At 35.8% G+C, this 24,318-nt stretch overlaps 1 protein-coding gene across 1 annotated transcript in view; it reads right to left on the minus strand.

The window, feature by feature from the left end:
• Window positions 1–24,318, minus strand: part of LOC125917768 (lysosomal cobalamin transport escort protein LMBD1) — a gene marked incomplete at its 5' end in the record, with an annotated part of 73,308 nt that overhangs the window by 39,979 nt on the left and 9,011 nt on the right. Inside the window, 3 exons of the mRNA XM_049623873.1 lie at window positions 2,857–2,945; window positions 15,186–15,253; window positions 17,375–17,472. Coding sequence (XP_049479830.1) covers window positions 2,857–2,945; window positions 15,186–15,253; window positions 17,375–17,472 — 255 coding nt within the window. The remainder of the gene's footprint in view (window positions 1–2,856; window positions 2,946–15,185; window positions 15,254–17,374; window positions 17,473–24,318) is intronic.

Raw genomic sequence — 24,318 nt, forward strand, 5'->3', positions numbered from 1 at the left:
TACATGCTCAAAAGGTGGCAAAAAAAACCATCCTGGACTTTCTCAATGGCAGACCTTGAAAAATAACATTGCCCAGGAAAGCCAGTGACCTTGACTTTTTCTTCCTCTCCCTTCCATCTTGATACTCTTGGTTTCTTTGTTCTTAATTTTCAATTAAGTTTTCAACATAGAGTCTAAAACTAAAATCTTAGAGAGTTTATTTCACCCTTTAATTTGAAAGGAGCTGGCCTGCCCATGTGGCAGGGGGGAAAAAAGCAAACACAAAAATAAATTCAAACAAAGCACCAATATAGAATTCTATGTTAACAAGTTAGACTTAGGAAATTATTTAAGGGAAGGCCAATAAGTCAGAGGCAGGAGTAACACTTTTAAATTATTATACCAAATTATACAAAAAAATACAATGCAAATTTGAATCTTCTTAAATGTTAGTTAGTAATACTAATTTTTCCAGTTGTAATGCAGGTCCTATCGAAACTGTTTCATTTTCTTTTCTTTTTTTTTTCATTTTTTTAAATGTTTATTTTTGAGAAAGAGAGAGAGAGAGAGAGAGAGAGAGAAAGAGAGAGCAGGGGAGGGACAGATAGAGAGGGAGATACAAAATCCAAAGCAGGATCAGGCTCTGAGCTGTCAGCTCAGAGCCTGACCCGGGACTCAAACCCATGAGCTGTGAGATCATGACCTGAACTGAAGTCAGATGCATAACCAACTGAGCCACCTAGGCACCCTGAAACTGTTTTGAACTAGTTAAAATGCAAGTCCTGTGGAACCAAATATAATTTTAATTTAATGTATATTAATCTTTTCATGAATAACAATAAAATTAGAATCATTTCTCTTCTTAAAACTCATGTCTTGCTTTTATATAACACATGAACAAAGCATATTATTAACAAATTCACAAACCATGCAAGGCTAAATTTTAAGCCTTAATTTCATGAAGCTAAAACATCATATTTTATGGACTCAAAAACATTTGGTGCTATTACTTTCTTGATCTTACTAGAATTATCAATGGAAAGTGTTCATAAAACAAGGAGAGATCTGGTATTTTGCTGATAGCAATTTTAAAGTACTATCACTTATAAAACACACCTGGGTGGCTCAGTCAGTTAAGCATCTGACTTCAGCTCAGGTTATAATCACATGATTCCTGAGTTTGAGCCCCGCATTGGGCTCTGTGCCTACAGCTCAGAGCTTGGAGCCTGTTTCAGATCCTGTGTCTCCCTCTCTCTCTGTCTCTCCCTGGCTTGTTCTCTCTCTCTCTCTCTCAAAATTAAATAATAAACGTTAAAAAAAATTAAAGAAAAAATAAAATGCATCCTAATATTAGAAATATAAAAATGTGGGAAACTATGCATCTTACAATTGATAAAATGGAGTATTATGCTAACATGGTTGACCAATCAAAAAAATTAATATTACTAATTTTGATAAGTAAAATGTACTCTAGGATATGGTGTTTAAGATTTGAGATAAAAGAAATAATGTTAAGACTAAAGAGCATGAGATTACAGAAATTAGAATAATGCTACCTATATAATTACTGATTCAAGTTATACTAATACTCAAAGACTAGCATAACTTATGAAATGATGTTTAAGGCAGAGGAGTAATTACTCAAGAGACCTGAAGGAGTTAACTATAAGAAAAGAAGCAATTTATTCCTCAGTAATAGGATCAGGTGCATAAATCCTGACAATTTAGTATTAGTAGATGCCAGGATTGCTATCCTAGTTCTTGCTAGTATCAGCAAGATATTAATGGAACACAATTTACAAGATGAAATCTTAAGTGGAAAGCAAGAAAATTAAGAAGTTGTATAGCAAGGACTCTAAGATTTAATTTAATCATTTAATATTGTATCTGGGTAAGGAAAAAGAAATGTTGATCAAGAATGTACAGTACCTATTAAAAATAAATAGAAAAGCAATAAGAATTTTTCAGGTTTGTAAAATAGATATTCTAGGTTTCTTCGAAAATAAAGTTATTACTATGTTCAAATGCACATGAAATTGAGTAATAAGTACACATTTATATCAGTTTCTAATACCCATTGTATCTTTTCAATGAGTGAGCATCTTTCTTAACCTAACCTGAACCTGCCTATTTTTTTCCTTCTAAAACCCTAAATCACATAAGAAAAACTTCTGAAAAAGCAATTCTGAATGTTTTGGTAAGGTACATTTATAATAAAATGTTATTTCATTCATATAAAACCTCTGTAATTTATATTCTATATAAAAAAATTACTGGGGCACCTGAGTGGCTCAGTCGATTAAGCATCCTACTCTTGCCACTGGCTCAGGTCATGATCTCATGGTTCGTGAGATCAAATCCTGTGTCTAGGGGGTGGGCAGCATGGAGCCTACTTGGGATTCTCTCTCTCCCTCTTTCTCTGCCCCTCCCACACTCGCACTCACATGCGCGCACTATGTCACTCTGATAAATAAACATTTAAAAAATTAATCATGATCAAACAGCAATATAGGGTTCTCTCATTGGCTAAAAGTTAGAAATAAAAAACAATATATCAAGCACATTTCTTTAACATTGTCTATATAATCTCAGGTGAATTAATGAATACATAGAAATTATAAGACCTTCACTGCTAAAATTCTTTGAAGATCATATTTTTGTTTCAACTTGGTAACTGTATGAAGAGACTAACTACATAATAGCTAGAAGTAAGTCTTAACATCACACAGTTCCCAATTTTTCTAGCACACTTTTAACCACAAGTCAAAAGAGCTGTAAGGTTAAATTCTTAACACTATAAAAACGGACTACTCAGAAAAGTCCCAAGAGGTACAAAATATGTATTATTATGAGTGTGTTTGTAAAAAGAATACTTACGACTACTTCCAAGTTCTTCAAACAAGAATTTCACTTTTTCCCACTCTGTAGAATTTTTGTTATTTGGAACATTCAGAGGAACAAAAGCACTACAAAAAAGAAAATAATTCTGCTTAATGGTTTTAAAGATAAAATTTTGAATAAAAGGAAAAGGTCTAAAATTCAATTTCTAGTAATTAAAAAAAAATTTTTTTTAATGTTTATTTATTTTTGAGAGACAGAGTGTGAGCAGGGGAGGGGCAGAGAGAGAGGGAGACACAGAATCCGAAGCAGGCCCCAGGCCCTGAGCTGTCAGCACAGAGCCCGACACGGGGCTTGAACTCACGAGCTGTGAGATCATGACCTGAGCCAAAGTTGGCTGCCCAACCAACTAAGCCACCCAGCTGCCCGTCTAGTGATTTTTTTATACAAAGATTAACCTCCCCCACCACCACACACACAACTTAACAAACCAAATCTGCACCATGTACAGAGGGGTGTGGTAAGTTTCTTACATATGTGTTTATTACATTATAAATTTCTTTTAGTTTATTACTGTATTCAGTATAATTAGTTTTCTTTGTAGTCCTATGTATTTTATTTTTTGCATTTAAAATATTTTGAGAAGAGGGCACCTAGGTGGCTCAAGTTGGTTAAGCATCTGACTCCTGATTTCGCCTCAGGTCATGATCTCAAGGTCATAAGATCATGCTCCTCTCTCCATTGGGGCTCCATGCTGGGCATGGGGCCTGCTTGAGTTTCTCTCTCTCCCTCTCCTTCTGTCTCTCCCTGACTTGCAGGCGCTCTCTCCTGCTCTCTCAAAGTAAAGATAAGATAATTTTGAAAAGGAGACATGGGCTAAAAACCAAAAAGGCCATAATACAAAAAAGGTCAAGAATTTGTCTTAAATCAGAAGAACACAATATATATAGTGATTTCAACATATTTATATAAATAGAATAGAATGGAAATATATCAAAATAAATGGTAAATATCATGTTGTGAAGCTAGGGCAATTTTTACTCTCTTCTTAGCATTTTTTTTTTATGTCATTCAAGATTCTAACCAATACATAAAATTAAAGTAGTTTCTATTTATTTTTCAATCCACAGTTGAAGGGGCATCTTGGAAATAACAGTGAGCTAGCTTCCTAGGACTTACTCTAGATGCTTAAACTGGGAGAAAATGGAAGACAGAGATAAAATAAACAAGAGAAAGAAAAGAGAAGGGAAGAGAAGGAAGAAGGTTGACAGTCACTTTAGTGCCTAACTCAGAAACAAGATTAAGGTAAAGGGCTGGGTATCCCTTAAATTGTACATGTAGAGAATCAAACAGGAATGTAAGAAATGACTCTAACACTATCTCCTTTCTAACCTAATTTAATTGTAAGCAAAGCACAAAGATCTATCCTCTTCTGTAAAGACGAAATACTAAATGAGTTCAACAATATATACAGTAAGGTATTCACTCCGATAATGTGTGCAAGTAAAACAAAGCAATCATTCTACTTTTCTGTTTTAAACCTTTACCCCTTGGTACTACTGATACTTTTTATTCTTATAAAAAGGTGAATGATCAGAGCATGTCAGGAGGTTATTTAAATTTTTAACTATTTGCATTGATGTCCATTTACTTCACTCAATCTTGGAGACTTATTTCACACCACTTTCAGAAAGAAAAGTGACAAAATTAGAGCAATAAATGTAAAAAGTTCATTATTCGTTGCCCTGGTCATAAAATCAAAAAACAAATAAAAGTAGTCAAGTAGAATCAAAACATAAAAAAATAAACCTCTTGCAAATTATACTTCTATGATGATATTAACTTATTTATTTGCATTTGAATAAAAGTATAAAGCAAGGAAGAAAAAACTATCTATATAGTATCTATTTTATTTGGACAGAGTTTTTTCCAGATATATATATTTATATTTCAAAAAGTTTATTTTGAATTTGTAAGTTGGCAGTGACCAATTCTGTGAGTAGGAGGAAAAACTTCTGTGTTGCACAAAATATCACCTATAGTACTTAAACAGAAATATGTATTACAAATATCTAAAACTAGTATTCATACTTAGAATATTTTTTATCTATGTCAGTTTTAGGTAAACAAAGGTTCTACCCAAAAGTAGAAGAAAATTAACTCTTAGTTGTTGATGACACTTACATGTTCAAACTCCTGAGCTGGGTTCTTTAGCAGTTCAAATATTTAACAAAGAAACTTTCTATGACCAAAAAAAAAAAAAAAAAAAAATTTAAAGTTCAAATAGCCCAAACTACTGTCAGGATGACTTCAGGAAAAATACTGATTGTGAAGAGATCCAGGAGAGTTAACATTTTAGCACTGATTTTTAGGTAGGAACTATAGGGAGTAACGAAAGCACAAACCCCAAACAGGTTCTCTTCAGTTAGGGGAATCTTGCCATCAGGACTGTATAATCTAAGAAACATTTGCAAAATATTTTCACATAAACTAAGATAAACATCTATAAGCAGAATTCAAGAGTTACAACTAAATTCATCTATATATCCTGGACAGTAATATCCAAAACATTTAACAACCAATATGGCAAAGACATTGAAAGGGCGGGCCTACGCCGGCCGACTCCATCTTGTTCTGTGTCCTTCACCTAGACCACGCCTCCACCCCTTGAGTAACCTCCCACTCACCCGTTCAAACTTCCTGGTCAAAACACGCCCAGCTACCTTCTTAACAGGACTCCAACCCTTCCCCAGCCAATCAGCTGAGGCCACAGCCATTACCTCACCAACTGCCCCTAGGCCCCAATAAAACCTTTGTCCTTTTGAAACTCGCTCTCTCTCCCTGGTATCTCACCGCTGCATCGGTGCAGGTAGGGGATTGAGCTCGAGCTAGCTCGTATGAAGGCTCTTTTGCTTTTGCATCGGACTCGGCTCCCTGGTGGTCTTTGGGGATCACAAATTCTGGGCATAACAACATGAACCAGTCAACAGAGACACTGGCCTTAATTCTGGAAGACACTGCTGAACCAGGCTTTACCCTTTAAATGGGCCTAGGGTGGGGTAAGAAGACTCAAGAAGGCAGAGCAGCAGCTGACTCACATGGAAGCGTTTCAACCTCTTAACAACCAGAAGGGGCAAACTAGTGTTCACCAGCCAAATGTCAGCCTATAGACAAAGATCTATGAAGAGAAAGGAGTTTCTCCTAACAGATGCAATGGCAACTAAAACTAAAGTCAGATGTGTCTGGAATATAAATACATCAATTTTGATGAGGAGGCAGCATTTAATAAGGTTATCAACCATTTACTAAATGATGATGACACTAAAATAACCAACGAGTATAATGAGATTTGTGTGGTAGAAAGTACAGATATTTTCTTAATCTCAGTCTCTCCCAAAAAAAAAAAAAAAAAAAAAAAATGAATACAGAGAACTTCAGCTTCCAAAGACACACCATACTAGATCAAGATGAGAACTGCGGCCTCATAAGGTTATAAATTTCTCTTACACTCTTAAAATAGTAAAACTGAAAAACTGCTTAGTAAAAATATTTTATACCCAATTTGACTCACTGTATTAGTTTAATACAGATTTTCACTTAAAGGAAGAGACAATGGAAAGGCTAATGAATTTCAGGAGATATGAAACTGAAATGATAAACTCAGTAGAATAGAAAGTAAGATTTTTCACATCTTACACCCAATCACCAAGTCATATTTATCTTCCAAATATTTTATCAGTTTCTTCCTGTCTGTTCTCTTTGTAACTACTCTAGTTTAGACCCTCATCTCTCAGCTGAACTATTACAATAATTACCTAACTATGGTCTTCCTATCATTTATATTTCAATTCTCCAACCCAATTCCCAAATGCCCCTTTCAAATGCATCCTTCATGGTGTTAAAACTCTTAAAATAAATTCATATATAATTACTTTCATGCATTCACAAACATAAATGTATATACATCTTCACTGTCTTTCAACTGATCAGCAGGATAAAACTGGAAATTTCTTAAACATTGTATATAAAACCCAGAGTTCACCTACCTGGCTAATGCCATAGCCTGTCACCCACACAAATACCTGAAACGTCACAACATACTTTTTTTCGGTACTGTGAGAGTTTAAATTCACATTGTATGTTTTAGTCATTCTTCAAATACTTCATGCTAACTACAGCCTCTCCGTTACCACAATGTTATGAACTCAACTGGTCCCCCTAAAATTCATATGTTAAAGCCGTAATCACCAATTTAATGGCATTTGGATATTGAACCTTTAGGGAGGCAATTAAGGTTAAATGAGGTCCTACAGGTAAGGCTGTAATCCAACAGGATTGGTGTCCTTATAAGAAGAGGAAGAGACACTAGAGAGCTCTCTCTCCCCCTGCTAGCACAGAGTAAAGACCATGTGAGGACACAGTGAAAAGGTAGCTATCTACAAGTCAGGTATCCTCACCAAAAACCAAATGTGCTGACACCTTGATCATGGACTTTTAGCCTTCACAACTCCAGAACTGTGAGAAAATAAACGTTCACTGGGTAAGCTACCCAGTCTGTGCTATTTTGTTACCACAGCCCAAGTAGACAGTTATAGATTTTGATACCATAAAGTGGATTCCTACTGTAACAAATACCTAAAAATGTGACTGTCTCTTTGAAATTCAGTAATGGGCAAAAGCTGGAAGAGTTTTAAGGTGCATGCCAGAAAAAGCCTGGGCTGCCCAGAAGGTGTGAAAAAAGAATAAAAGAAAAAAAAAAAAAGGTCCCAAATGGAGTCACTTGTGCTGAATCCCACCAATATTTAATACCCAACCTAGTTGCAGTTGCAGCCTCTCCCAGGAGTGGAATTTAAAAAAAAATTTTTTTTAATTTTCTTATTTTATTTTTGAGAGAGAGAGAGAGAGAGAGAGAGAGAGAGGGCTTGAGCAGGAGAGGGGCAGAGAGACGGAGACACAGAAGCAGGCCCCAGACTCCAAGCTGTCAGCACAGGGCCCAACACGGGACTCAAACCCAGGAGCCCAGATATCATGACCCCAGCCGAAGTCAGACCCCCAACTGACTGAGCCACCCAGGGGCCCCTAGAAGTGGAATTTTAAACTAATCAATCTGAAACTTCCTAGTCAGTACTAGTAAGGTAATCTGCCTGATAAAATCCCCTGCCTTCCCCTCAGGGAAGGTGACCTTCCCTGAAACAATTCACTCTTTGAATTTCCTTATCTCACCAACTTCTCCCTCTAGAAGCCTTCCATTTTGCATTAACTCCTTAGAGCTCCTATCTATTTGCTAGATGGATGCTGTCCAATTCATGAATTGCTGAATAAAGCCAACTAGATCTTCAAATTTACCCAGTGGAATTTTGAATTTTAACAGAGACTACTGATAAAAAATATGGATGCTAAACACAATTCTAGGAACAACTGAAAAAAGAATTATGGAGAAAACCATTGTCTTAGAAAAGATATAGATCATCTCATGAATACAATGGTGGTAGAAATATGGCTGCTAAAGATCATCCTGGTAAAATCTTAGCTAGAAATGAAGAGCATATTATTGGAAACTAAAAGAAAGAAGATAACATGTTATACAGTGACAAGGACTTTTGGGCTTGAAATTGTTTGGGCTGAATTGTTTTGTGGTTCTATGAAAAGCAGAACTTTTAAGAGATGAAATTGTGTACTTAGCTGAGGAGGATTCTAAGCAAAGTGTTGAAGGAGTAGGCTGGTTTCTCCTTACAGTTTACAGAAAACTGTGAGAGGAGAGAGGTAAGGTAAAGGAACTGTTAAGCAAAAAGGAACTGTCCCAAAAGTATTGTAAAAAATAACGAAGCCTGTTCTAAGATGGTGGCTGAACAGGCTGATAAGGAGATTAATAAGGGTGGAAACCACGGATTTAATCAGCCTTCTCACCAAAAGCCAGGAACAATGATGGGATGATACTAACAGAAACACTGATAATTTGACATAAAGGGAACACAGATGGGACAAAATAAGGAAGGTTATGAGATTTGGGGGATTCACAGGACAGGATAACAGAATTATTTAGCTGAGAACGTGCTTTATCCTTCAAGAAAAAGTACCCAAAAGCAATTCGGTTATAATGAGGGCTGCCACTCCCACTATAGGCCCAGGGGAAAGGTTGCTTCCTCTTCTATTTCCTCAATTGTGGCCACAGGGCAACTGCTGCAAGGAGTCAAGGGAGCAGGACCTATGCCCAGAACTAAGAGGAGAGGCCCAATACCTAGCGCCATAGTAGTGATTCTACTACCTACCCCTCAATGGGCCTGGACAGTGGAGCATTCAACCAAGGATGGTTATTCTTGAGCCTTAAGATCGAATAATTTGCCTTGTTAGGTTTTGGATTTGCATGGGATGCATAACCCTTTCATTCCTTCCAATTTATCCCTTTCAGAATAGAAACGTCCATCCTATGCCTGTCCTACCATTCTACCTTTGAGGCACAAAATTTGTCTGTTTTCACAAGTTCACTGTTAATGAAGAATTTTGACTCCTTTGACTCAGACGGATAAATCATACTTCAGGTGTCTCACCTATACTGGATTTAGAGGATATTTAGATGAGACTTTAGACCTACAATTGATGCTGAGTTAACACTTTAGGGGCTGCTGGGATGGGATGAATGTATTTCACATGTATGAAGGACCTGAATTTTGGGGGGCCAGAGAATAGAATGTTATGGTCTGAATTTGTCCTCACAAAATTCCTATGTTGGAGCTCTAACCCCAAATGTGAAGGGTTTCGGATACAGGGCCTTTAGGAAGGTAATTATAATGGTGGGATCCTAGCCCCATGGGATTGAGTCCTTTAGGAAGAGGAAGAAACACCAGAGAGCACTCTCTCCCTGAGTGACAGCACAGAGAAAAGATCCTGTAGGACATGATCTGCAAACATCCTGATCACGGATTTCTAGTCTCTAGAACTATGAGAAAATAAATGTCTATTATTTACAGCACTCTGAAAAGACTAATATACTATACATGCTATTCAACTTTTTTTAGTCAGCTGATCAATTTCCACTCCTCAAACTTCAATTCAAGTATTATTCCCTAGTAGGTCTTTCCTGATTCTTCAATGCAGAATTCCTATTATATGAATAGGAACTTGCTGGGGCACCTGGGTGGCTCAGTCGGTTAAGCGTCTGACTTCAGCTCAGGTCATGATCTCACGGTTGGTGAGTTAAAGCCCCACATCTGGCTCTGTGCTGACAGCTCAGAGCCTGGAGCCTGCTTTGGATTCTGTGTCTCCCCCCCTCTCTGCCTCTTCCCTGCTCATACTCTGTCTCTCTCTCTCTCTGTGTCTCTCTCTCAAAAATAAATAAAATGTTAGAAAAAAAAAAAAAAGAATAGGAACTTGCTACTCCATCATCAAAACCTGGTACCTATCTCTTATTACAGCACTTAAATGTTATAACTCAAGTTATATATTTGTCTCTCTCCCCACTGTGAACCTTGAGGAAATAGACAATGACCCTTCATCTTTATCCCCAAGACTTTGCACACTACCCAACAAAGTGCTCCAAAAATGTTAGCTGCATGAATTAAACCTCAACAATGTTTTTGCCATAAAATTATCTACTGTTTTAAAAGAAAAAAAAAAATCACTTAACAAAAATGAGGAGTAGGTCACCATCAAGAAAATTTCAGGAAATTTAGTCAATCACTTAACCTAAATGTATATACCTCATTCAAATATGGTAATGAGAAGAACACTACCTTGGGTAACCAAAACAATTACTAGTCTTTTATTCACAAATTTCAGGCTTGTGAAATACAGGAGTCCACATATGTCCTTCTCTATCAGTGCTCTCAGCTAAAGATCTCAAATATCAATGAGAAAATAGAGGCCAATCAAAGAGGAATACTTTTATTTGCACACAAAACCTAAGAACCTACCTGTACCTCTTCATTTTTATCGTTCTTGTAACAACGGAGGAAATATCCTTCCACCTTAATCAAAGCCTTCCACCTTTGATTACTACTCCCTGTTACTTCCACAGGGAGTAACACTTAGCAATTCTTCAGCTTATCTTTCATATTTTACAAAGGAAAAAAAAAAACTCATTTTCTCATTGGAGCTAGATACTGATATTGGAAGAGCAGAGACTAAACTCTGACTTTTCTAATGCTTAATCTAGTGGCTTACTCATCATCTCTTCCTGAATGCCTATAAAATGTACCATGAACTAAACTGAGCTTCTGATACTCTCCCATCAAACCTGCTCCTCCTTCAGAAGTGCCTATCTCAGTTGATGACAACTTCACCCTTCTTTCTGTGTAGCAAAGAATTTGGCCTTGCCCAAAAAGAGGTGTGAATTTTGCCCATGGCTCCACCAGGTACCCAACTGTCATGCCTCATAGGAGTATCTTTATTTAGGGCAGGAGCTGGCAACACCCAATCTTAAGTCGTGGGCCAGAAAGACCAACCATAGGATTTACGGTGGTGGACTCTGAGTCATATGGCATCCACTGACCTAGAGGCTGAGATAACTATGTGGGCAATCAATCAATCAGACTTGTCTACATAATAGAGTCTCAATAAAAACTCTGAATGTTAAGGCTCATGTGAGTTTCCCTGGTTGGCAATACTCCACGTATACAGTCATACATCAATGCCAGAAGAGTTACATATCTTGAGGACAATGGAAGCTTCATATCTGGAATCCTCCCAGACTCTATCTTATGCATCTCTTCTTTTGGTTGATTTTAACCTGTATTCACTTCTTATAATAAACGGTAACAATAAACATAACAGCTATCAGTGATTTATTTAAATCTTTCTAGAGAATTATGAAACCTAAGAATGGTTTTAGGAACTTCCCAAAGTTGCAGTTGGTGTTAAAAGTGAAAGAAATGTTCCTAAGACTTTGCAGTTTGGCTAAAAGTAGGTACATCCTCAATCTCTCTTTCTCTCACACCCCACCTATCTATCCTATCAGAATATCCTGCTGGCTCTTTCTCCAACGGCTACCATCATGCCTTGCCATCATGCTTCCTCACAGATCTCATATTTCTACCCTTAGCTCCATAATGTCAAATCTCAAAACATCATCCAGGGATCCTTTTAAAATGTCAGATTATGTTCCTCAATAACAAAACCTCTCTAATAGCTTCTCATCTCTCCCACAAGAAATGTCAAAGTCCTAACAAAAGCCTATGATATCTTACTAAATTTGGCAGATCTAGTTACCTCTGACCCTATCTTCAGCTACTGCAGCCTTCATTCACTCCATTCCAGCCACACTAGTTTCCTCACTTTGTCTCAAACATGCCAGGGCTCAGGGCTGCCACAGGGCTTTTCATATGCTGGAATGCTCTTCCCCCCACAAATATTCATGGCTCTCTCACTTGCTTCAAATGTCTTCTCAAATATTAACTTCTCATCAGTGCCTTCCCTAACATTTCACAACCTCAACACAACCTATTTTTGTATATTTTCTTTCTCTGCCCCTCTAAGCCTCTCTTGAATGTATGCCATGAAGAAAAGGAGTTGTCTTTTCTGTTAAGTGCTGTTTCACCAGCACCTTGCACGGTATCTGCAACATAACTAGTACACAATAATATGTGGGAAAAAAGTGAATGTTACAGTCTTCAAAATGGCTGGCCAAACTGTCGCTTCTTGTTATTGGTATATTTGCAAGAAACATTTGCTTAACTTTTAGTATACTGCTTCTAAATAAATAAATGTTGGGGCGCCTGGGTGGCTCAGTTGGTTAAGCATCCAACTTCAGCTTAGGTCATGATCTCACAGTTCCTGAGTTCGAGCCCTGTGTTGGGCTCTGTGCTCACAGCTCAGAGCCTAGAGACTGCTTCAAATTCTGTGTCTTCATCTCTCTCTGCCCCATCCCCATTCATGCTCTGTCTCTGTCTTAAAAGTAAATAAAACAGTAAAAAAAAAAAAAATTATAAATAAATAAATAAATGTCATCTAGAGATCTGTTAAAACTATCAGAATCGTGCAAAATGTTACTCTAAATGAGGATTGAAGGTAATCTGCCATGAAAACAATGAGTAAATTTAAAAATACACTTCCGGGGGAGCCTCGATAGCTCAGTCAGTTCAGTGTCCGACTCTTGATTTCAGTTCAGGTCATGATCCCAGGGTCATGGGATTGAGCCCTGTGTTGGACTCCTCGCTGAGCGTGGAGCCTGCTTAAGATTTTCTCTCTCTCAAAAAAAAAAAAAAAAATATAAAAAATTTTCTCTCTCTCTCTCTCTCTCTCTCTCTCTTTCCCTCTCTCTCTCTCCCTACACTTATCCCCCATTCAAGGTCTCTCTCTCTCTTAAACACACACACACACACACACACACACACACACACACACTTCGGATACCTTTTATCTGGGACAGATACTCTGGCTGTTATAAAGATTTGTGGTTTTACTGATGGTTCTCAGTTATGTTCTAAATCAGGAGCTGGCAAACTTCTGACTGCCGGTGTTTGTCAATAAAGTGTTATTAGAACTGAGCCACGTCATTCTGTTTGCATATTGTCTACAACTACTATAGAGCTACAGTAAAGTTGAGCAGTTGCCACAAAAACCGTATCGACCTCTAACTTAAAAAACTACGCTTTAAGAAAGTGTGCTGGGGCACTAGGGTGGCTCAGTTGGTTAAGCGTCCAACTTTGGTTCAGGTTATGATTTCATGGCTCACGAGTTCGAGCCCCATGTCAGGCTCTGTGCTAACAGCTCAAAGCCTGGAGACTTCTTCAGGTTCTGTGTTTCCCTCTTTCTCTGCACGTCTCCAGCTTGCGCTGTCTCTTTCTCTCTCTCAAAAATAAATAAACATTTAAAAAACAAAAGTTTGGGGCATCTGGGTGGCTCAGTCTGTTAAGCATCCAACGTCAGCCCATCATGAACTCATGGTTCATGGGTCTGAGCCCTGCATCAGGCTCTGTGCTGACAGCTCAGAGCCTGGAGCCTGCTCTGCATTTTGTGTCTTCCTCTCTCTCTCTGCCCCTCTCCCGCTCATGCTCTGTCTCTCAAAAATAAATAAACATTAAAAAAAAATTTTTTTTCAAGTTTGCTGATCTCTGTTCTGGATAATTTATGTTTCTAGAGAAGAGACTTTCACATTAACTTTCACATTAACATAACTGGCTTTTTTAAAAGGCCAACAGACACTAAAAAAATATATTCAATACCTAAAATAAATAGAAAAACTACTAAAAAAATGTTCTTTCAATAAGTACTCTTTTTTCATGACACATCAAGGCAGACAAAGAGTACTGGAAATATGCCTTGATTATAAAGCATCTGTGTTCTAAGAACTCAGAACAACAAAAGATTATTGACCAATTTTATTCCCACTACAAATTGCATTTGATAAATGCTACTTTTTATTTATTGAAGTTTCTGAGATCAAATTACAAAAGGGAACTTTGAAAAGCTTATTAGCACCTCACACATTTCCTAATATTAAAAAAAAAAAAAGAATCAAAACCTATTTTAATAAGGAGAAATGTCTTCCATTAACAAGGATAAATGTTTTCCAAAGAGAAAATTTTAAATGTATAAAAAAAATTGTAAAACTTTATTGATATTAAAACGTTAAGGAAGAAGATTTAAGAAAGAAACTCACTGACAAACATTAATTCAAAGATTTAGACTGATGCATTGGATTCGAAAAGATACACAGATGGGTTTTCATCAAAGAACTGTTTATAAAAATGGAAAAACTGCAAACATCATAAATGTCCAAGTAGTCGTCACTAGAAGATTAAAGAAATTGTATCCTTTAACTTTCATCTTTTTTTTTTTAAATGTTCATTTATTTATTTTGAGAGACAGAGGGAGAGTGTGAGCAGGGAAGTGGCAGAGAGGGAGGGAGAGAGAGAGAGAGAGAGAGAGAGAGAGAGAGAATCCCAAGCAGGCTCTGTACTGTCAGCACAGAGCCCAACACGAGGCTCAAGCTCACAAACCATGAGATCATGACCCAAGCCAAAATCAAGACTGGATGCTTAACCAAATGAGCCACCCAGGGGCCCCTAAATAAACTGTATCCTAAAAAGAGAATGCAATACTGTCAAAAATAATGAATCTACACTACTATCCTAAAGACATACCTAAAATATGTCAGCAAGTAGGTTATCAAGAATTACATAAAATGAAATCACATTTCTGTAAAACTATAACATGGAGGGCATATGTATGGGGGGAAGGGCACTCTGCATGTATCTGACCACATAAAAAAATGTCTAGGCAGAACAACACAGACAAAAATGGATAATTGTGGTTATTGCTTGTGGTTTATTCTTTTTCTTATATTTTCTTTCTACATTTTTCTGAATGAGTCTTTATTATTTCCATTATATACTATTTCCATTTTCAGGGGGAAAAAAATCAAGACTTACCCAACTAAAAGAAGAAGTGCACAAATTACAGCAAATCCCAAAGTATACTTGAATGCTGTTTTAATTTGCTAGATGCCAAGGAGAAAAAGTATACCATTTAGTAAGACCTTTAAAATATAAAATATTCTTGCTACAGTGTAACAGTACTTTCATATCAAATGTACATTTATATTCAATTGCATAAAATTTCCTTGTTGAAAAAAAGAATCTTAAAATTTAATAAAAAACAACATATATGCCACATCATAAGTATCTCTGCAAACCATACTAGATTTTAAAATCTTTTCAATGATTAGACCTTATGAAAATCAGTACTCAAAAACATAATCAATTCTTCAGTGAGCATCATTAGTAAAATTATCAGAATATTTAATAAAATATTCCCCCAAACAGGAAGCAATCAGAATCTATAATACCTCTCCCCCAATTCATTGAAATGGGTTATAATAGTAATTGCAATAAATATTTAATATGCATATATGTGTATATACTTTATATATAAAATATGTATTTATATAAAACAAATATATAAAACATATATGTAAGTTTATAAGACATCTATCATTATCTTTGTTCAAAGACAAAGAAAAATACAAAGCTGGATATTCTAAATACGAAAAGACAAGTTAACCTCAAAGAAAAGGTTAAATTGGTAAAAAAAAAAAAAAAAAAATTTGTCTCTCAGCCTAATGAAGTCTCTAAAAGTCACTTTTTAAAATTTAAATTCATGCTTCATATAAACGAATTCTTCACAAAGGACTTAAGACAGTCTTTAGGAAAAAAACTAAAGGTTAAGGAGGATCTTAAGATCAACCAAAGAGTTGGGGAAGATGAACTTTAGAACAAGTGAAAAGAGAAAGCATATATCTCATTCAGTTTTTAACATTAATTTCCTAACCAGCCACTCTACCTTACATATGTTGGGTTTTCAAATAGAGTTACATAGGTATCTGCAAATAATTAATTCTGACTTTCTTTATAAATATTTAAACATCTTATTTTTTCTCTAACAAATTGTACTTTTTACCACTCAGGTAATCAGTTAAAATATTGTTATGTACTTGCTCCTGATCTTAATGCAAATACTTTAAGGTTTTAATAAACCTGATTAAGCATAATTCTGGCTTTTGAGTGAAAACTGCATATATTTTTTTGTGCTTAAATACAAAATATAACCAAGGTATAAAACAAATTCCTGTAACTCAATAAAAAGACAAAAGACATTCCTTTTATGCTGCTTTTTTTCCTTAAATCAGAAAAAAACTATTCAATTTTAGCAAATACCTTTCAACATACAATTTCTTTGACCTATTAAATTACTATATATTAATAGGTGTGCTGATTCCAAATTACCCATGTAATCTAGAGATGGGCCCAACTCAGTTATACTATATTAATGTATTTTTAAGATACCTCTGAATTAAATTTGGTAGTATTTCAGTTAAGATTTTTATACTAATATTAAGTGACAATGGTCTGAAATTTGGAACATGCATGTATGTTATATTTATCAGGTTTTTATATGAGTGTTATCCTGGATTAGTAAAAATTGTCTGCAAGTGTTCTTTACGTTCTAGAACAAGGGTCAGCAGACTGTCCTGTGGGCCCCATGTAGCCTACTTCCTATTTTACTGGATCACATTATTGCTCATTAAGTATTGTCTCTGGCTACTTCTACAGTACAAGAGCAAAAGTGAGTAGTTGAGACAGGGACTATATGGCCCACAAAGCCTAAAATGTTTACTCCGTGGCCTTTTAGGGAAAAAGTCTGCCAATCCCTGTTCTAGAACTGCTCTAAACAAGTCACATGTGGCTATTGAGCACTCGATATATGGCTAGTTCAAACTGAGATGTGCTGTAATGTAAAATACATTTTAAATTTCAAAGACTTAGTGTGAAAAAAGAAACTTAATATCTCATTAATAATGTGTTTTGCCTCTATTTAAAATTATAATACTACTTGGAACCTATTACATCAAATACAACATACCATTAAAAATAATTTCAACTGCTCCTTTTTACTTATTTTAATGTCACTATTAGAAAATTTAAAATTTCACACCTGGCTCACATTGTATTTCTATTAGACAACACAACTCTATAATAAATTCAAACAGTCATGTCATTCTTTGAGGAAATAATCTTTCCTCTTCCCCCTAAATTGGGACCTCTAAAACAAACATACTTACAGTGCATTTACTAGTATCATCATCATCCTTTTCTTCATAGTAGAAGTAGACAAAAGGGATCCAGAAGAACACGCAGAATAATATAACAGAATATAAGGCTGTGGAAAGAAATAATAGACTGAGTTCTACAGAATACATTTGAACTTAATAATTATCATACATATATTCTTATGTGTGTGTATATTAACATACAAATTAACTTAACCAAATTCACATTTACATACCAAATTTGCTCCCCCATCTGATCTTTAGACCTGTAACTTTATGTTTATATGTAATATCCAAATCAGCCTTTTCTGACCCCTGTCCCAAGAAATCAATAGCACCATCACAATTCAAATTAACTATGGGTCAATTTTCAGCAATAATAATGATAATAACTGTGCCTATAACAAGTGTGACGGCTAACATTTGAGCTCTTACTATGTACTCACCACAGTGCTAAGAACTTCCTATGAACCACCTCATTTAAGGGAATGTTAACTTTTATATTCCTTCCAACTTAAAATCAAGTAAAGTTGACAAAACATTTGCCAGTCACTCAAGTTAAAGAAACAGCTATAATTGATACTGTTCTTTTGGTACAAATAATTTCCTCAATCTAAGTTTAAAATATGGAGTGTTATAAAACTGATCTTATACAAATCAAAACTGAGAGAAGTTAAGAATGGTAAAACAGTAAAATCAGATTCAAAGTTAACAGATACAAATTACTATTTATCTGCTTTAAAATAATACTAAAGATACTCTGACCCAGTAGCCAAAGTATTTTTTTAATTCAATCTAAAACTTAAAATTTGAACAGCCAAAGTATATTTAACAACAAAAACAACATAAACAACTTTTAGAGGCTTCATAAACCTAAGAAACGTGTTTTTAAAATTTTCTGTGAATTTACACTTATTTGCATGTACATAAGTTCACGGAAAGAGGGACAATATAATTATATAAGACAATCACAGGATAATAATCATTATACTCCTTTGTAAAAAAAAAAAAAAGGATTTGTTAGTAATGTATAATATAACCTCAATTACTTTACCGTTGGAAGGAATGATTATATGTTATAGAATTTTTAAACATGATCTTAATACTTGCTAGCACTATCTCATTTATCTGGAGGCCACTTATGAAACAGCCCCATGAATGCAGCATAGCTATAAAACTCAGCAAACAGCCCTAAATAATCAATAGAAAAGTAAAAGGTAATTTTTATTGAGCAATCATAAAATAACTGTCAGCAAACTAAATTTGGGCACTACAGATGTTTAGTGAAATATATGCAGTCTTGCCGCTCTGGAAAACAGTGTGGAGGTTCCTCAAAAAATTAAAAATACATCTACCCTATGACCCAGCCATAGCACTGCTAGGAATTTACCCAAGGGATATAGGAGTGCTGATGCACAGGGGCACTTGTACCCCAATGTTTATAGCAGCACTTTCAACAATAGCCAAACTATGAAAACAGCCTAAATGTCCATCAACTGATGAATGGATAAAGAAATTGTGGTTTATATACACAATGGAATACTACTTGGCAATGAGAAAGAATGAAATATGGCCTTTTGTAGCAACGTGGATGGAACTGGAGAGTGTTAGGCTAAGTGAAATAAGTCACACAGAGAAAGACAGATACCATATGTTTTCACTCTTATGTGGATCCTGAGAAACTTAACAGAAGACTATGGGGGAAGGGGAGAGAAAAAAAAAGTTAGAGAGGGAGGGAGTCAAACCATAGGAGGCTCTTGAAAACTGAGAACAATCTGAGGGTTGATGGGGGGTGGGTGATGGGTATTAAGGAGAGCACCTGTTGGGATGAGCACTGGGTATTATATGGAAACCAATTTAACAATAAATTCATATTAAAAAAAAGAAATATATGCAGTCCTTTAATATTATGAGAAACTATTAATGGCAGTAACTCTTTAAGGGTAATGAACACTGGTGTTTCTATCACAAGACTGAGAATACAGTTAACCCCTGAATAATGTGGGGATTGAGGCACACTCCCTGCAGAGATGAAAATCTGCATATAACTTTTGGCTCCCCTAAATCTTAACTAATAGCCTACTCTTGACTGGAAGCCTTACTGGTAACATAAACAGTCAATTAACACACAGTTTATATGTTACATGTATTATACAACACATTCTTACAATAACACCAGCTAGAGAAAAGAAAATGGTATTAAAATCATAAGGAAGAGAAAATACATTTATAGTACTGTACGGATTTATCAGAAAATATCCACATTAAGTGTAACTAACAGTTCAAACCTGTGTTGGTCAACAATCAGCTGTAGTTATTATTAATATTTCTATTATAAATCTAACAGCCAATGGAAATAACACATATTCCAAATGTAACCAAAATAAGTATTCTAAAAACTTTAAAAAAGTAAAAATAAAAGGGACACAACTACAAATCACACTAAATACTATTCTAATAATTATGATTAAAATAATCAAATAGGGACACCTGGGTGGATCAGTCCGTTAAGTGTTTGGACTCTTGATTTCGGCTCAGGTCATGATATCATGGTTATTGAGATTGAGCCCCTTTTTGAGTTCTGCCCTAATAGCTCAAAGAATCTGCTTGGGATTCTCTCTCTCCCTCTCTCTGCCCCTGCCCCACTCAAATGCTCAGGTGCATACACTATCTCAAAATATAAATAAATAATCAATTAATCAAATAACTTATATAGAATAGGAGGAACCCTAAATTAGCATAACAGAGTTTAGTGGGCTGATAGCCACATCCCCCAAATTTTCATAAATTAACAGGTGCCATAAGGCTTGGCTTCACTCTCAGCATGTTGCTTATGTCTACTACTTGGTGGCTTATGCCTTTAGGTAGCCAAACAGCCTATGGCTATTTCATAAACATTACTTGTATTCCTGAACCCCTGTGATCAATGATCTTGTAGCTACATAAGTTAACATCGTATTCAATTAGCATAACAAACTATAAAATTAATTCCTATAACTGATTAAAATACAAATAACCCATTTTTTAAAATGGACAAAAGACAGACACTTCACCATGGAAGATATACAAAATGGCCAACAAGCACACTTTAAAAGGCCCTCATCGTTAGTCATCAAGAAGATGTCAATTAAACCGACAATGAGATACACATACCCAAAAGAACAGCTAAAATTCAACTGACAATACCAAGTGCTGCCAAGAATGTAAAGCAACTGACATTCTCATACTTTGCTAGAGGCAGGGTACAGTGGCCCAACACTACAGAAAACCGTTTAGTAGTTTCTTACCAGGTTAAACTTACAACTACCACGTGATCCAGCAAGTCTATTCCTCTCTCAATGAAGAGCAGCAAAATATGCAAAGTGTTTCTGCCCAGAGAAGCCTGCTGAGGTTACAGAGTCCAGGGCTTTTACTGGGGACTTGTAAAACAGGCACAATACAAAGTACATCCAAGCATTGGGTTCACAGGAGTTAGTCCAGGGTCAGCCACACAAGCAGGCCTTCCTGAAGGTAGGCGATAACTGAACAGACTCAGGTGAACAACAAAAGTGTTCTCAGCAACATTATTCACAGTGGCCAAAAACTGGAAACAATCCAAGTGTCCATCAACAGGTAAACAGATAAACAAACTAAGTGGTATTATATTTAAACAAATGACTAGTATATAGTAACAAAAAAGAACAAACTACGGATACACACAAGGAATAAAACAAGCCCAGACACAAGAGTACATTTTTTGTGACTGAACTTAAGGAAGTTCTAAAACTGGAAAACTAATTTATTGCAACACAAGTCAAAAAAGTGGTTGTGGTAGCTACTGACTGTAAAGAGATATGAAGATGTACAGCAACTAAAATCTGCATATGTTGCTGACAGGAACATCCCAAAAGAGACAGTTTCTAGGAATCAACACCTGAAGGAAGGAAGTGGGGAAGAGACACACTTCCGAGAAGATTCTATAATATCCCTTCAGCAGTCTGTGATTCAAAATACATGTAGAACAACTGCTCTAAATCTTTGCTTTGCTAACACCACACTCTAAATCAACTATCTTCTGACTATTCTTTTTCAGTGTCCTTCATAAAGATCCCTTCCTTTAGTCCATAAATGTTAATCTGTAAAGAAAAAAAAAAACTAACATTTTTATGTGTTTCAGATTAGTTCCCTAATGTCCAGGTGAGTTTATATACCTGTAAATAAAAAAAAAAGTTGCTGCTACCACTATCATGAAACAGAGAAATTGCTTCTTTTAAAGTTCTACTTCAAACTGATAATTATGTACAAAGGAAAATTATTCTTAACAGTGATGACACTCTGATATCCTTACATCTTTATAAAGTGTGCTTTAATTTGTAAATGTTTTTGTTAAAAGATTGCTACTAGCAAGTAAAAGATAAACAGACTGTTTGGTTTAATAGTCCCACTAACATCAAAGAAAACATATTAACAAATTTTAGAACCTCATGTCCACAAAAATTGGCAAGAATTAAACTCATAAAAAAAATTCTTTTTTAAAAAACTTAGCAAGAAAGCAGCAAAAACAAATGAACAGAGAGCAATCATGTCATGTCCATCTTAAAAGGATATGGACAAAAACTGGGTCAAAGAATATATGATAATTGTTAGAATCATTTCATATACACAAAGCAGACAATCTACCTTTTAAAAAATGTCTATCATTAAATTGCAACTCACAGGAAAATGAATTTGGATAAATTAGGCTTTTTTTTAGTTCATTTATTTTGAAAAAGAGAGAGGGAGAGTACGCAAGCAGGGAAGGAGCAGAGACAGAGTGGGAGAGAAAGAATCCCAAGCAGGCCCCATGCTGTCAGTCCAAAGCCAACATGGGGCTCGAGCCCATGAACCATGAGATCATGACCTGAAGTGAAATCAAGAGTCAGACGCTTTAAGTAACTGAGTCACCCAAGTGCCCCAACTGGGATAAATTAGGCTTTTGAATTTTTAGACATTCTTTGTTCCTCCTAACTACCGATGAAAACACTAAAACAAAGGATAATTTAGTCAATATTGTGAGATATAATTAATCATTACTACAAAGCATTTTGTTTTAGAGGGTCAAAGTATAAAGATATTCTGGGAATTCTAAAAGCCTTCTAAAATTATCCCATTTACCCAGCTGAAAGAATCCGGGGTCAGGACTGCTAGCTGCATATCCAAATACTCATTTTCATTTCAGCTGCTATGCCCCTTTTTGTCCTTCCCCTTTTCTCCAGCTTCCTGCCTGAAATGGATACATGACAACTTAAACTCCAGCCATCATTTTGGACTTTGGTAACTATATAAGATGGAAATCATGTACTAAGGATGGAGAGCAGAAGAAAAAAAAAACAAAAAAACCCCACAAGCTTACGACCCTCATGATGCCATAGTACTGCCATATGATCCCTGAATAGCCCATTTCCAGACTTATTTTAAATGAGACTAAAAAAAAATAAAATAAGGACAACACTATACTATATATGCCATGTATTTCCAATCTGTTAAACAGCAGACAGGTGTAAGCCCTAAAACAGAATATGACACGAGAAATAGGAGAACCCAAACATTCACTCCTGAACTATCCAGAGCTGTTGGTAGCCTGTGAGTCATGAGTGTAACAGATCTCAATTAACTTTTACCACTGAACATGCTAGCATCATGAGATGCCCCAGAATCCCCTGGGTTTTAGATATACCTCTTGCCTTCACTGTGTAGCAGCAACTCTATTTCCCCTAATAACCAGCATCAATCATTCCAGCCAACATGGTAACTATTATTGCCTGTTCATTTCAACAGAATAAGGAAACCAAATGGTTAGGTGGAAGTAATACCTCTAATTCAATGAAACTATTGTTTCATCCTTACTAGAAGTGCTTCCATCTGGCTATTAAGAATTCTAACCAGGGGCGCCTGGGTGGCTCAGTCGGTTAAGCCGCCGACTTCGGCTCAGGTCATGATCTCGCGGTCCGTGAGTTCGAGCCCCGCGTCGGGCTCTGTGCTGACAGCTCAGAGCCCGGAGCCTGTTTCAGATTCTGTGTCTCCCTCTCTCTGACCCTCCCCCGTTCATGCTCTGTCTCTCTCTGTCTCAAAAATAAATAAATGTTAAAAAAAAAAAAAAAAGAATTCTAACCAGCAGAACTCAGTTACTAGAAACAAGTTTTGTGACTAGGTCATTAGAAATAATTGTACAAACTACCACACTCACTTCTATCCCTTAGTTATTAAAGATGGGTACAGATTATGGGACAGAGTCCCATGTAATGCTCACTGGTCCATAGCATTCTCTAAAATAATAATAACAGTAATAATAAAAACACTTCTCAGTTCATTTTATGAAGTTAGCAGGGTTTTCATATGCAAACCTGACAAGAATAATAAGATACAGGAAATTTATAAACCAGTCTCACCTCTCAATTTTTAAGAGAATCCCAAATAAGGTAACAGCAAAACAAGCCCAACAAGAGATTTAAAAACCAAAAAAGCCACCATCATGACCAATCAAGGTTTATCCTAGGAGTGCAAAGTTGGTTGAAGAATAATTTACCTATGTAATACATTACTTAAAAGATTAAAAAAAAAAAAAAAAAACCACCTCACATGATTACCTCCTCTGATAAAATGTATTCAACTCAAATATCTAATGAGTATGTTCCAGTCATCATTATAGGGTTCATGAATATGGCTAAATCAAAGCTCAGAAGTCCCGACTTTCATAAGAAAGATGGGGGGAGTGGAACTCAGTGGGAGGAAAAATAAAATATTTGGAATCACTGTGTGAACAGCTCAGACCACATTAAAAAAATGTCTTAAAACGGTTAGAAAAACACAAACAACCTAACTTTAAAAAAGGTAACTCAAATAGAAAATTGAAAAAGCCAATAAATTTTTTAAAAACATGCAATTTCTTTTTCAAAATAAGAGAAATGAAGATTAAGGACCTATCATTTCACACTTGC

Source organism: Panthera uncia, unplaced genomic scaffold (genome assembly GCF_023721935.1).
Source record: "Panthera uncia isolate 11264 unplaced genomic scaffold, Puncia_PCG_1.0 HiC_scaffold_240, whole genome shotgun sequence".
NCBI classification, from domain to species: Eukaryota; Metazoa; Chordata; class Mammalia; order Carnivora; family Felidae; genus Panthera; species Panthera uncia.